General features: G+C 50.5%; 8 protein-coding genes across 8 annotated transcripts; 6 read left to right on the forward strand and 2 right to left on the reverse strand.

Annotated features, from left to right (window-relative positions):
- Positions 1 to 543: 543 nt before the first annotated feature.
- On the forward strand, positions 544 to 1200 carry M437DRAFT_88859 (uncharacterized protein; the record flags this gene model as incomplete). Its single annotated transcript, XM_041028920.1, has 2 exons — positions 544 to 1021; positions 1082 to 1200. 2 exons carry the CDS (start codon positions 544 to 546, stop codon positions 1198 to 1200), a joined length of 597 nt encoding a protein of 198 aa, XP_040875159.1.
- A 158-nt stretch (positions 1201 to 1358) lies between these two features.
- On the reverse strand, positions 1359 to 1978 carry M437DRAFT_16109 (uncharacterized protein; the record flags this gene model as incomplete). The annotated part of the gene is made up of 3 exons (XM_041018848.1): positions 1359 to 1459; positions 1517 to 1776; positions 1827 to 1978. Coding segments are annotated over 3 exons (513 nt in total), but the record flags the coding sequence as incomplete, so codon positions are not given.
- A 1104-nt stretch (positions 1979 to 3082) lies between these two features.
- Positions 3083 to 4699, forward strand: M437DRAFT_60067 (uncharacterized protein; the record flags this gene model as incomplete). Its single annotated transcript, XM_041023686.1, has 1 exon — positions 3083 to 4699. One exon carries the CDS (start codon positions 3083 to 3085, stop codon positions 4697 to 4699), a length of 1617 nt encoding a protein of 538 aa, XP_040875161.1.
- A 549-nt stretch (positions 4700 to 5248) lies between these two features.
- Positions 5249 to 6549, forward strand: M437DRAFT_60047 (CDC73-domain-containing protein; the record flags this gene model as incomplete). The annotated part of the gene is made up of 2 exons (XM_041023682.1): positions 5249 to 5848; positions 5905 to 6549. The coding sequence occupies 2 exons, from the start codon at positions 5249 to 5251 to the stop codon at positions 6547 to 6549; spliced, it is 1245 nt and encodes a 414-aa protein (XP_040875162.1).
- A 1034-nt stretch (positions 6550 to 7583) lies between these two features.
- M437DRAFT_70218 (uncharacterized protein) lies at positions 7584 to 9042 on the forward strand (the record flags this gene model as incomplete). Its single annotated transcript, XM_041025417.1, has 2 exons — positions 7584 to 8907; positions 8942 to 9042. 2 exons carry the CDS (start codon positions 7584 to 7586, stop codon positions 9040 to 9042), a joined length of 1425 nt encoding a protein of 474 aa, XP_040875163.1.
- Positions 9043 to 9490: 448 nt separating this feature from the next.
- Positions 9491 to 10930, forward strand: M437DRAFT_60127 (MFS general substrate transporter; the record flags this gene model as incomplete). Its single annotated transcript, XM_041023699.1, has 1 exon — positions 9491 to 10930. The coding sequence occupies one exon, from the start codon at positions 9491 to 9493 to the stop codon at positions 10928 to 10930; it is 1440 nt and encodes a 479-aa protein (XP_040875164.1).
- Positions 10931 to 11135: 205 nt separating this feature from the next.
- M437DRAFT_79243 (uncharacterized protein) lies at positions 11136 to 12583 on the reverse strand (the record flags this gene model as incomplete). The annotated part of the gene is made up of 2 exons (XM_041027136.1): positions 11136 to 12381; positions 12435 to 12583. The coding sequence occupies 2 exons, from the start codon at positions 12581 to 12583 to the stop codon at positions 11136 to 11138; spliced, it is 1395 nt and encodes a 464-aa protein (XP_040875165.1).
- A 592-nt stretch (positions 12584 to 13175) lies between these two features.
- M437DRAFT_60068 (uncharacterized protein) lies at positions 13176 to 13631 on the forward strand (the record flags this gene model as incomplete). The annotated part of the gene is made up of 1 exon (XM_041023687.1): positions 13176 to 13631. The coding sequence occupies one exon, from the start codon at positions 13176 to 13178 to the stop codon at positions 13629 to 13631; it is 456 nt and encodes a 151-aa protein (XP_040875166.1).
- Positions 13632 to 13663: the final 32 nt, after the last annotated feature.

The raw sequence follows: 13663 nt of genomic DNA on the forward strand, positions 1-13663 counted from the left end.
CATTGTATTCAGCGGTGCAGCAGTATTACGGAGTATCTGGCTTGTTTCGTCATGCAGTGATCGACAGGAGACGTGGAAAGAGCGTTGCAAAAGTCTATTCTTTGCACCTCTGACGTTCGCAGAGTGAGACAAAAAGAGAACCGCTCAAGCGACGAAAATAGCATCGGTATCGAGCTTGATACATGACAGGCCCGGCAGCGCTTGACGATGGTCTTGTCACTTGTCCCTGATTGAAGCACTCTGCAACAGAGAACGCAAAGAAAATCGATAGACGTGTATCGAAAAGCACGCTTCCTTGGCATATGTAGCACTTGCATATCGAAAGGGCCACAAACAGGCCCGAGAATCCCTGTTACGAGAAGCGTGAACGGACACCCGCATAGGATCGTCATACTCGAGCACAGCAAGCAAAGAATTGTTGAGCCTCGTGTCATTCTGCAATTTTCTCTCTGAGGCTCTACGGAATATAAGAGGCCCTTGATCGCGTTACTGCTGTACTGCTTCTATTGCATCTCTCTACCATATTACTATCGTCCAGTAAACATGCACTTCTCAAAAGCATTCACCTCGCTAGTCCTCAGCGTCAGCGCCGTCACCGCTGCGGTGCTGCCCAGACAAGTTAACAGCACTGGTCTTTCCAACACCACATCCACCAACACAACACTACCACCTGTGTCTCTGGACTCAGATGACTTCATCATCCGCGCTCAACAGCTTAACGACACTTCTATCACCCTGGGTTACATGTATGCCGAATATGCCTATCCTCCAGGCTACTATGCAACTCTGAGACCCTCGAAGAGCGATGCTATCGTGGGCCACTTGACCGACACGACGAATGCCAGCAACAGTAGCCTGGTCTTTGGACATGAGAACCCTCAGGGCTTCGTGCTGTACCCCTTGGTTTCGTATTCCAATGCTTCGATTGCGCAAATCTTCTCGGGTCAGCAGGGAACCAAGGGTGTGTATGTCAATGAAGCTGGGATTGTGGATTGGGCATCTCAGAGGGTGTCTTGGTATGGTGAGTTTTCGATGCTTCTCTTTTCGGTGGTGGATTGAATGCTGACCATATTTTGAATAGCTTGCGACCAGGCTCTCGAGTGGGGCAAAGCTACTGCTATCTGGTATCGCTTGACCAATGTAAGAACGCCTCGCAACTGTGTCGATATTCAGTTGATCGCGGAGTTTATTTCCTCGTAGATGAATTGCAGGCTGGATCTGCAGAATTAGAAGCACCTCGGTATGCGTTACGAATCAATCATGTCTTCATCAATCTCTGTTTCTCGCACATCATTGCTTGTCGCCAACGTGGTTGTCGGTATTGGCGCGAAAATAATTCATGCAGTGGCCTGAGGAGACAGCCATGCCCAAGTCACATCCACTCTGCCGCTAGCTCTAGCCGCAAGTTTGTCAAAGGCTGCCGGAGATACATCAAGGTCTGTAGCCTGGCAGCCAACGCCTATATTCAAGATCAGCACATGTTGTTTGTCTCCATTTTTTCGTTGGCAATGCTCACATCGATCGACGACCTTCAAATCAACGCTTCTTCTTTCTCCAACCTGCTCATCGTATCTCGATGCTCTCAGCTTCAGACCACACAGCGGGTTCTGATTGGGATCGGAGCTCTTGGATGCCTCGTCAAAGACGTAGTGAGACACGGCAACGATCATGTCGCTATCAGAAGATGAAATGCCACAGCTTCCTAGGCCCGTGCCATAATAAGTAAGGTCTCCTACATGCTGTTCGCTATTTGTTGGCAATGGTAGATTTTGACCGCTACAGGATGTCAGCAATTGCGATTAGACTTTGGCAGATGGTCAATTTACCCTTTCGAATGCCTAGTCAAGCCAACAGCTAGACCAATGATGAGAGCCAGTAATGCTAGAAGTGTACAGGCAAGAACGATGAGGAGAGTGCGTCGCTTGAGGCCAAAATACGATCGTGATTTGGGGAGGATGGCATTGAATTTTTCCTGCAATACTGCCTTCGCAGCAGGACGATTCTTTGAATGTGATGTTGTGACTTCAGCTTTGTGTGTCTGCACGGCATTGGAGTCCCACTCGGGTATGATTGTGGTCGGTTCCGCAAGCGGCTGCTGCGGGGCCGTTGACGCGGGCGCCTGTGTCGACATTTTGATGTCTCTTCTTACTTCTCTCCAAATCGATCCGAATCGTGATACAGGCAGGAAACGCGTAGAGGCACGTGTGGTTTTTGTGTAATGGCCAAGATGGGTTGACGAGGGGCATTTGATTGGCGCTCTATTGCGCTCGTCTCGTGACCCCTTAATCTTAAGACATTTCGGTTGGTGGCGTTGCTGCTCACCACAGGCCAACCCTCACATTCAGTTACCTGAGTCTCCAGCTTGCAATCACTACTGGCAATGGCTCTGTCTGGTACGCTCATGAGAGCTGGAGGGATAGAAACTGTGCTGTCGCTCTCTGAAGTTGGGTTCATCTTGCCGAAGCAGACTGGTCTTCAAGCAATCGATAGGTATGTCCACTCATGACTGACTCAGGAAAGCGACGACTGTAGTATTACCTTGATGTACTCTGAGAGTTTCGACAAGTCTGGGTCGAGAAACTCGACAGATCGTCACCCAAGGTATCTGGTACAGTACGAGTGGGGTATTGCCTTCTAACTTCAGAAGACTGGACTAGAAGATGTTGGTACTCGTAAACGTGTAGATAGGTGGGTAATCGAAGGCACTCAGGAGTCCAGCAGCTCAAGCTTCGCGAGCGGCACACAAGGAAGGCACGACCTGGCTGGTCTTTCCAGCTGCAGTCACGAACAGGACACGATCTTCTGTTGCCTAAATGAAGAATGTGACAACGCGCATTCTTCTCTGCGTACACCTAGATTCCTTTCATACCGTCATCGGATGCTGGCACGCTATTGAAATCTGTTTTTCATCTCCCCTAACTTGAAAGACAATGCCTTACTACGACTACGTTGACGACAAGCGAACCTTCCAACGCGGCATCTTCTCATTATTCGCAGTGGTACTTGCAGGCCTGTGCTTTGCCAATCCCGGTGGCATCTTCAGGTCAGAAAAGAAGTACGAGCCCCCTAGCCCCAGCAGGCAATGGCCTCGCAATCGCAGAAGCCTGTCCGAGTTGGACTCGTCGAGCAGCAACAGCAGCAGCCAGAGCAGCCTGGACGAACCTCTTCCCCCGACAAGAGCTCACCATCACACCTCTTCGCGGGATGGAATGAGGGCTCGTTATCCCTACCCTGCGGATCAGGACTACGCCCTCCACACCCACCATCACCACAGCCATCACCAAAGACACAACTCGCCTCAATCAACCCTTTCGAGAGCAGACGACCCCTTCGCTTGGGAGAACACTCTCAAGGGGCTCTGAGGCTCCCAACCGCTGCTCCAGCCGACGACAGCTTCTTTGCTTTGCCCAAGAATAACACCTCAGATGAACATGCATTATCCAGAACTCCAACTATTGAGTACGAGCATAAGTCACTCACCTCAGCTGAGTACGATGGACTGACATCTACTAGATTACACCCTGCACAACATAAACCAGCATCGACTAATGCTGTGCCAACACCAACACCCTCTTCCAGTGATAAGTGGTCGTCCTCAGAGGCCAGCAGCTATGCTCATGTTCTGCAAAGAGAGCGCGTCACGAAAAAGAACTTCAAAAAAGTCATGGTAGCTCCTCCGCATCTCTCGCTACCAAGTTCATCTTGTCCAGCTCCACCTCGCAACATTGTATCTTCACCTGCCATCATCATGCAATCAGCTCCACCCAGTCCTAACTTTCAACCTCCTCTCAAATCCATGACTTTCTCCGAAGCATTCAATGAACCCCGCAACGCGTCCCCGCACCGTCAAGACGCTACCCATCAGCATATCTCTTTCTACAACTCGAAAATCAAGAATCGTCGTGCGAAGGCTTCTATCACACCGGGACACGCTGTTGATACTTCAAGCCGCAAGACTTCCATCAGTAGCCCTTCAAGAGGTCACCATAGAAGTCTAGCATATGGAAACGCTAGACCTCGCATGACCACACGAACCAAGTCAAGCGACTCCATACCTAGACAAGGCACTCGACAAAGACCCGACAATCCCGGAGATCCAGTCTCTTTTGTCAGCACAGTGGGCTCAATTGCGGATCCCATGGCACAAGAACCAGAAACGAAGCCTGCGCCCCCTCAACCTGAAGAAGAAGCACCGAAGCAAGAATTCCTGCGAGTGTTGACCGTACACAGCATCGTGCAAGCTCCAATAAAAAGAGAGGCCACTAGAGTGCTGGATGCTGAAAGTCCATACCGACGTCAATCGAAACAGTTCTCAGTCATGTCAAGGTCACCCTCGCCTGGATTGCGTTGCTTTGGTCTACTCCACCGGGTGTCCCGTCGAAGAAGAAGAAACACGCACGCGTCTATCCAAACTGCATACACAGGCAAAAGCGTCGCTCCCAAACGCAAGGACTCGTATGTCGGGGCCGATGGACGAGAGTACATACATCGACCAATACCTGGATTGAGCTTCTTGCCGTCTAAAATGCAGCGAGTCAACACACCTCCAGTAGGCAGGGGAACGCAGAGCTCGAACTCAAGGTCACGAGGATTCTTTTTCGATTACACCAACCCTCCAGGTACAGGCGAGGAAGCAGAGATACGACGAGATTCTGTCGCAGGATCGACAGAACTGAGAAGAAAGCCGAGCTCTCCATAGGAGGTGAAGCAGAATCGAGAGCACGATGGGAAAGAGGGCAACAAGGCGCCAGATTATTTCTCACAAAAGATGAAGCAAGTGGAGATGGAAGCAGAAAATGAGGAGCAAGAGGTTGCCAGTGATGTGCCGGAGCATCTGCCTAGCAGCCCGCTTTGTCCTCTTCACCCTAAAAACTCGATACATGGACAGTTGCTTTGTCCGATACATGGCAGAGGAAGCATTGTGGCAGGAAGGCGGCCGAGCAAGGATGGAAGGACAACGATGGTCGAAAACACGCTGGCTTGATGAATGAGATGGCTCGATCAAAAATGAGTGGCTCCTGTGTCTAGATGAGCGAGTGATGGTATCGTTAAGCTTCAGTATAAGCAATGGAACAAGAATATCAATACACTCTTCTGAAACGAAAGATTGAGGAAGTGACATTGTTAGAGAGAAAGTGAATGCCAAGGCGCGGCTAACCTTCCGCGTTCGAAGCCGGACTTGAATACCATCAAGCTGGCCAACCACCGAGACACGATTTGATCATTTTGACCAAAACGTACCATCAACATGAGCGCAAGTGACAACGATGCGTTGAACCTGTTCCGGACGAGTCTGGCAGCCTCATCCCCGCCTTTACCGACACGCAGCGCCGATGCCTCAGCAGCCAGCGATGTTGCGCCTTTGACTGATGCATCCCACCTACTCTTCAACACACAATCAGCTGCCGACGGAGCTCAACACACTGCGCTCCCATTGACGACAGCAACGCGGTTCGTCTCGCAGACCAATGGCGCCCTTGATCTGGCTAGTATCTTCTGGTGTTGGCAGAACAAGGACAAGAGCACTGGAGACTACATCGCTGCAACTCAGGAGCTCAACACGGCGCGTACATCCAACGGCCTCAGCGAAGTGCGCAACTTGGTCTTTGCCGAGAAGCTTGACTTGATCAACTGGTTGTCTGGTGAAAATGACAGCGAGTTCATCAAGAGCCTGGACGACAATCGTCAGACGCGTGCCCAGGCCCACGATGCCGCAAAGATGGCCAGCGGAGACGGCGATGTGGTCATGCAAGACGCGAGGGCCGAAGACGACAAGCTACGCGACATTTACGCTCTAGAGCGCAAGACGGGCGACCGCAACTCGATTCTGAGAGGCAGCAAGCCTACGGTACGTCCTCGATGCGCCTCTTCAACCTGAACAGCCATACTGATTTGATGCTATAGGATTTCTCACATGTGCGCAAGTATGCTGAGGCATTTTTGGGTCGCTCCAAGGCATCGGCTCCAACTCCTGCTCTCATTACGCCAGCTCCCGCCATTCGTCCTGCAAAGCCATCCAGCGGCCGTCGCCCCGAGCCCATTATCCTTCTCTCCCCATCAGCGTCCTCACTCCTTCGCCTGTCAAACGTGAAGTCTTTCCTCATGGACGGCGTCTATACTCCTCCTACCTCCACTACTTCGACCACCCTGAACATCCTCCACGTCAATCGCGTCATGCCATCCATAGAACCTACTCGCCCTCTGCGTTTCATCCTCGTCGAGTCGCCTGATAACTTCAAACCCGACTACTGGAACCGCGTTGTTGCCGTCTTCACGACTGGTCAGGCGTGGCAGTTCAAGGGTTACAAGTGGAGTCAACCTGCAGAGCTCTTTAGCCATGCCCTGGGTGTCTACGTTGGTTGGCGTAATGAGCTTCTGCCGGATACCATCAAGGGATGGGGCAGAGGTGTGCTGAACGTTGGCATTGACGCATATCGTGAGGGTCAGACTGCTCAACAAAGATGGAGAGATCGTGAAACGGTGGAAGAGATCTGGAGTGCTATTGAGGCCTCTATGAGAGCCCGCGGCTTCAACAGAGAGACAAGGTAGTCTTGCGTCTCCGATCGTGTAGCTTTTGTTTTGTCGTGCGTTCAAGCGAGGTCTTTGGTTCATCATCAGTACGCCGGGAGGGGAAAACCGGGAGAAAAAGCATCAACGGAAGGCAATGGTAAATTTGGTCGTAGCAGCTATGATATACCTTCTTAAACTCACGAAAGCCATAACCTCAGGCATTTGCTGCCATTTACTGCCTTTCCGAGTACAAGAGTATGTAACGCGTGTCGCTATAGAAATGCACGATACTAACAGGAAACGGGATAGTGCCCACTGAGAAATGACGAGATATCGCCTCTCTATGGACATGACTTTTCTTCCTTGAACAATTGTGCCCTTTTATAGTGTGTATCTTGCTCTTTACTATACTCGGAGCTTGATGGAAGTCATAAACTTCAGCACACAGGGAGGTGAGCACTAAGTGACAGAATTTTGAGCGATCCGCTCTCGATATCTGGTGACTCGTCCATCAGAAGGAGGTGAAAAAGTTCTTGACTTCCTACCTTACTTATCAGAGCAGCGATATGTTGTAATATTTTTCACAGCTACAACAACTTTAGGCTCGACCATCATCGCTCTTCAACTCCTTGAACAAATTCTTCGAGTGCCTGCTCCTTACGCCTTCATTTTCTCTTCACATTATTGATCTCTCAACTGACTAACACTTCACACCCAATTCTAAAGAATGAGACGGCATTGCCGAGGAATTCTAGTGTTCGAACTGGTCATTCATCCATAAGTTTGGTCTGACCGCATTTTTTACTCCGCTAGCAATAGTGACCCGTCAACGCGCACGTTCATACCTGGAGTCCTCACTGGTTGATATAGACCGCAGACGTCTTTCGCGAACCCAGCGAATCGGCTCTGCCACTCACCAACGATATCTTTACTCTGGTCGGCTTCGTTTCTTTCTCCCGACCTCTAGGACATCTTCTAGTAGCTTCTCACCTACCTTGAGCGGAGTACGGTCCCTGGACACAAGGCATATCGTCTACCACGTTTTGCAGTGAGATACCACATTCTCTGTAATCATGACACGCCTTGAGATACCTTTCGATGAAGAGGATGTTTCCCAGTGGACATATATGAGCGTTAGATCCCATGTGGAGAGCGCCAAAAAGAAACTGAAGGCTTTCTATCTGAACTTCTTTGGCTGGTCAGAAGAAGAGTACCAGGAAGCAAAAGGACATACTTCTGGTGAGATCCTCAAGTACTTTGATCGATCTAAGAAGTTTCCTACTACTGGACGTGAGGCCAGACTACGACACACAGTACAAACGAATTTAGTTCGAGACTGGCCCGATCTATTCGTCAATAGACACGGTCCAAATCCTCCTGCTTGGTTTGACATGGAGCTTGTTAGCCGGCCTCCCACAAACACGGAGATATACAACTCGAAGAACGTGGTTCAGCAGTTCATTGCGCTTACCCGACACTCAAGTCATATTACTCGTCAGTATCAATCAAAGCGTAAAAGGTATGCAGACGAGGATGATGACGATAATAATGATGACGACAATCCAAACAACGACGACGATGCCAACGGAAACCGGTTGCGGAACAAGCAGCCACGAACTTCCTGGCTAGACAGAACCACCTCATTCCCAACCATCACCTCTTTATCCGTGGCTCCACGCCAGCCTACTACAAGCGTAGACTCTCGCGTGGGAGGCAACAGACTGGCACATGGAAGCTGCTCATACTCTAGTGGACAAGACAACTCTTCCACTAGTGCTGCCGCTGAGCAAGCTAGCAATACCGGAGTGAAAACCACGGTCCGCCTCGTTCTCTACATGACGCGTGTCACAATCGTCAACCAGAGCCTCCATCTAGAACGCGATAGATTCGCTCTCGTCGACAACCTTTTTGAGAATGATCACCTTGTAGAGCCACGTCTCCATGAACTCGTCTTTGGCAACCCCATGGATAATAAGCCCACATTTCTTTGGTTCTTTGACGACACTTCTGATGACGAACCGCGAAGCATAAGAAATAGACCCAGCGCTGAAACAGCGATCGTCATGCTGAGAGCGTGGGCGGAAAGACTGGGAGCTAGCGGCATACAAATATTTGATGCTCTCGATTATGACACAGCAGCATTGGTGCCTGCTCATGAGGTCACTCGTAGAGACAAATTTGTGCAGCGAGCAAGCTTTGAACTGGAACTCGAAGACAATGGCGACCTTGACGATGACAACGAGGACGACGGAGGAGCGGAGAGAGGATTTGAAGCAGCTGCTGCTGATAGGTCAAGAGACCTAGATCTTCAGTGCGAAGATGAGGCTATCCAGGGAGCACCAGACAGTGAACCCAACAAGCAACAGTATCAGCAGCAGGTCAAGATGGAGAATGAAAGTGAGTCTGAGGAAGAATGAGAAAGCACATGTAGCTTCTGCAGACGAGACACGGGCGAATGGCTCTGCTTTGAACGCAGGGTTCGAGGACAGTGATTTGCTCCAAGGCTCGACTCGACCAGATAACAAGGTGTAGACTATGTCAAAAGGTTTCCTGGCTCATAATCAATTTTGCCTGCTAAGTTTTGAGGAGTAAGGGTGATCCAAGCGGTGTTGTGTAATCTGATAATCCTCTCTGTTTCAAGGAATATCTCTATCTACCAATTTGCTGGTCCCTTGTTACGAGAAGAAAAAGAAAAAAGGAAAAAAAAGGGAAAAGCGATCTGCGACCAACATCCGCTACGGACATTTTCCCTAGTTTGGCCGAGCCGTCAACACTCGTACGGTTTGTCAGCGACGATGATACCATCACTTTTACATCTGACTTCTGTTAGCACTTCCGTGATTGCTGTCTCTCAGCGATGCTCATACAGAGTGGAAAATTGCGGTTCGCGGCCCACCTGATAATCCTTTTCCGAGAAAGCGAAATCTCGACAATAACTTGACCGCGCCTTATCTCTCTGATTCTGGACAGTTTTGTGAACATGACAAACAACAAATCTGACTCTACTACGAAAGAGAAGGATACAAACTCAACGGAAGACAAGTCAATCCGAGAACCAATATCTCAGGAATTAGACAATTCACCTCAGCACGAACCCACTTTCGAAAAAGCAATACCTTACGATAACACTGTTCTTGGAGAACAACCCTCATCAAACAATGACACTGTTTTTGGAGAACAAGACCTATCAAGCGATGACAATGATCTGGAAAAGTACCCAGAAGGAGGCCTTCAGGCTTGGTTGGTGGTTCTCGGATCCTGGTGCGCCATGACTGCAGGAATGGGCCTTCTCAATACCTTAGGCACGCTTCATGCCTGGATCAGCACTCATCAACTGTCTTCTTACTCTTCTTCCTCTGTGGGTTGGATATTTTCAACATTTCCATTCTTTCTGTACTTTGCAGGTGTCCAGATCGGTCCGTTGTTTGATGTTTACGGCCCTAGGGTGCTAGTGATGACCGGAAGTATTGGACTAGTGGTGGCTTTGATGACGCTCAGTGTGAGCACAGAGTACTACCAGATCATTTTGTCATTTGGTGTTCTTGGTGGCTTGAGTACTTGTTGTCTTTTCACCACTGCTGTCTCCGCTATTGGCCACTGGTTCCATGCTAGAAGAGGCTTTGCAATGGGCATTGCATGTACAGCTGGTGGAACGGGTGGTCTTGCCTTTTCCCTCATCATTCTCTTTCTCGCGCCTAAGATTGGATTCGGCTGGGCAATTCGTATCATCGGTTTCATCAGTGCAGCACTCTGTGCAGTTGCATGTCTGTTCCTTCGCAGCCGGTTACCTCCTAACAAGACCAAGGGCGCTAAGATCGATATCCTCGCGCTTAAAGATCCGCCTTATGCTGCTACGACTGTTGCTATTTTCCTCGTCGAGTTTGCAGTCTTTATTCCGTACACTTTCCTGGTTGATCAAGCGCTGGATGCAGGTATGAAGCAGAAGTTGGCATACGCCCTCATCCCAATCCTCAATGCTGCTGCTATACCTGGCCGCTTGCTGCCTGGTTACATTGCCGACCGCTACGGACGCCTCAACACCATGACCGTCACAGCAGTGATTTGCTGTCTTTTGACGTTCCTCCTCTGGCTGATCGGCTCCTCTTCTCACGCAGCCATCATTGCATACACGGTGCTTTTTGGCTTCTGGTCTGGCGCAGCTATTTCCTTGACTCCAGTTTGTATTCAACAAGTTTGCAAGACCGAAGATATTGGAAAGAGGACGGGAACGACATTTACGATCAGCAGTTTTGGAACTCTGATCGGTATTCCTATCGCTGGTGCTATCTTGGGAACAGGGCCAAGGCAGGATTACAATGGGCTGATTATTCTTGCCGGGGCGTCATATGTAGCTGCAAGTGCAGCTTTTGTGGTTGCTAGAGGTTTGACTGGTGGGTGGGGGATGAGGGTCATTATCTAGGCAGGATCGAAATTGACATACCGACTAGCATTGCATTGTTGAATCTGATCACTCTCCTAGAGTTTTAGTACGGCCAGACTTGTCTCGCTAGAATGACCTCAAAACCACTGCAGAGGAAAGCAACATGTATACATGATATGTTATTTGGATATCTCTGGTGTTTGTCGTATATAGGCGTATATTAATTTACAATTGGTTTGCATCTCTATCGCATGGTCACCAGCTCCTCGGCAGATGTAGGGTGAATAGCAACACAGCTGTCAAAGTCAGCCTTGGTGGCACCCATCTTGATGGCAACACCGAAGCCCTGCAGGATCTCGTCACTGCCCTGGCCGAGGATGTGCAGACCGACGACTCTCTCGTTAGGACCCTCACAGATGAGCTTGTAGGCGGTAGGGCCCTTGTCCTCGGGCTCCATCATAGCGTAGTACATGGCAGTGAAGCTGGAAGTGTAGATCTTGATAGATTCACCGAACTTCTCGCGAGCCTCGGGCTCGGTAAGACCGATACTGCCAACAGTGGGGTGAGAGAAGACGACCGAAGGGACGTTGGTGTAGTCGAGGTGAGCGTCCTTCTTGCCACCGAATAGACGGTCTCCAAGACGACGGCCAGCGGCGATCGCGACAGGAGTCAGTTCCATACCGGCGTTGCAGACGTCACCCAAGGCGTAGATGCCGTCAACGTTGGTGTTCTGGTACTTGTCGACCTTGATGTGGTTCTTATCATCAAGCTCAACGCCGGTAGCTTCCAGGTTGAGCTTCTCAATCTCAGGTGTACGACCGATGGCCCACAGAACGCAGTCAACATCCATGGTATTCTCGCCCTCCGAATCTTTGTAGTGAAGCTTCTTCCAGCCATTACCCAGATCCTCGAGCTTGCTCTGCGAGCTGTTGATGTGGATGTGGAGACCCTGACGCTTGTACTCTTCCATGATCTTGTCCTGAATCATGGGGTCGAAAGTGCGCAGGAACTTGTCATGACGGATGAACAGGTGGGTCTCGGTTCCAAGGTGGTGGAACATGCCAGCCATTTCAACAGCAATGTAACCAGCACCGACGACTGCGACCTTCTTGGGCTGCTTCTCGAGCTCGAAGAAGCCGTCACTGTTGATACCAAGCTCGGCACCCTCGACGTCAATTGTGCTGGGGCGGCCACCGACGGCGATAAGAATCTTCTTTGCGCGGACCTGTTGTTCTTGACCATCCTGACCAACGACTTTGACGACATCCTTGGAGACGAAAGAGGCAGTTCCGTTGAGGTATTCGACCTTGTCGTTCTTGAGGTTCTTCTCGTAGATTCCGTTCAGACGCTTCACGTAGGCGTCACGCTTGTGCTTGAAGGTGGTCCAGTCAAAAGGAGCGGTCTCCTGGATAGAAAAGCCGTATGCCTTGGCTTCGTGGATGGTTTCTTGAATGGCGGCGGCGTTCCAGGTGACCTTCTTGGGCACACATCTATGGGGGTGGGTCAGAGGAATAATTGTAGTGATTGAGAGGATGCGACGTACCCGACGTTGACACAGGTACCGCCCAGTCTGGAGTTCTCGACGGCAATGGTCTTCATACCATACATACCACTGGCTCTTCTGGCAGCGGCGAGACCACCGCTACCGATACCGAGGACGAGGAAGTCACATTCTTTAGGAGTAGGAGCCATGATTGGGCGAGAGGTGGAAAATTGACGGGACAGGTTGTTTAGTCTTGAAGAGGCCGTCGGTATGGTGTGGAATAACCGCGGGGAAGAGGTGAAGGCGCGCATATAACCTTTGTCGCAAAGCAGAGAGTGATGACGAGGGGCAACGGATGGAAGGTTGATGTGAAATAGAAAATACACAAGCTTTGCTTACGTCAATCACTCAAGAACGCCACCAATGAACGATGGCCGGCAGACGTGGGATGCGAGATTGATAAAAGTCTGGGGCTTGGGCAAAGCAGAGGAAGGATGACAAAGCTTGGTTGAGTGCTTGATTTCCAATACACGATGATCAGAAGGGTCTGTTTCTCAGCTAATCATGTCGAATCGAGCCGACAAAGAACTGGAAGGTGCCAGGCGTGCCTCAGGCAGCAAGTTGCCCCTCGTGAGCCACGGCTTCTAAACCTAGATGCCGTCGGTGCACGGACGATCGTGCATATCACGAGCATCATGATCAAGCCGGCCAGTCCAAGCTATCACCCCACCTGCGTGTGCAGCTCTGTTTCTTCCTCCATGTGACGAAAATCCATCTCTGTAAGCGACAAACACACCAACCATGGGCGGCAGACTGTCCGTTCCAAAAGGGCCTGCGGGTACCACCGAAATGAGCCACCCTAGAGCCTCGCCCTACCCTCGTCGCAAACTGCCTTTCAACTCGCGGACCATCATTGCTCCCGCCGCTGCCTTCACAATGGCTTGCATACTCTTCGTCTACACAAGAACCTCAATCCGCGCCGCCAAAGCAAATGCCCAGAGACATCGCGATGCCGACAGTGGTGGTGAAGGTCTCGATCTACTGGCCGAGAGCAGGAGAAGACATGGTCGTGCTGAGAAGCTAGACCAGGGTGGTGGTACTCTATCCGAGCTAGCACATGGTGCTAGAGAGCAGTTCTTGGGCTCCTCTAAGTCTGCTTCTCAGCCTGAAAAGTTGAAGGGTCGCTCGCCAATCTCTGAGAACGAGGAGAAGCTGAGAGCTGCCATGGGCAAGAAGAGCGATGATTCCGCATCATGAAGCCTACATCACAACTTCTGTTCTGTCAAACT

Source organism: Aureobasidium melanogenum, assembly GCF_000721775.1.
Source record: "Aureobasidium melanogenum CBS 110374 unplaced genomic scaffold scaffold_36, whole genome shotgun sequence".
Lineage (NCBI taxonomy): Eukaryota > Fungi > Ascomycota > Dothideomycetes > Dothideales > Saccotheciaceae > Aureobasidium > Aureobasidium melanogenum.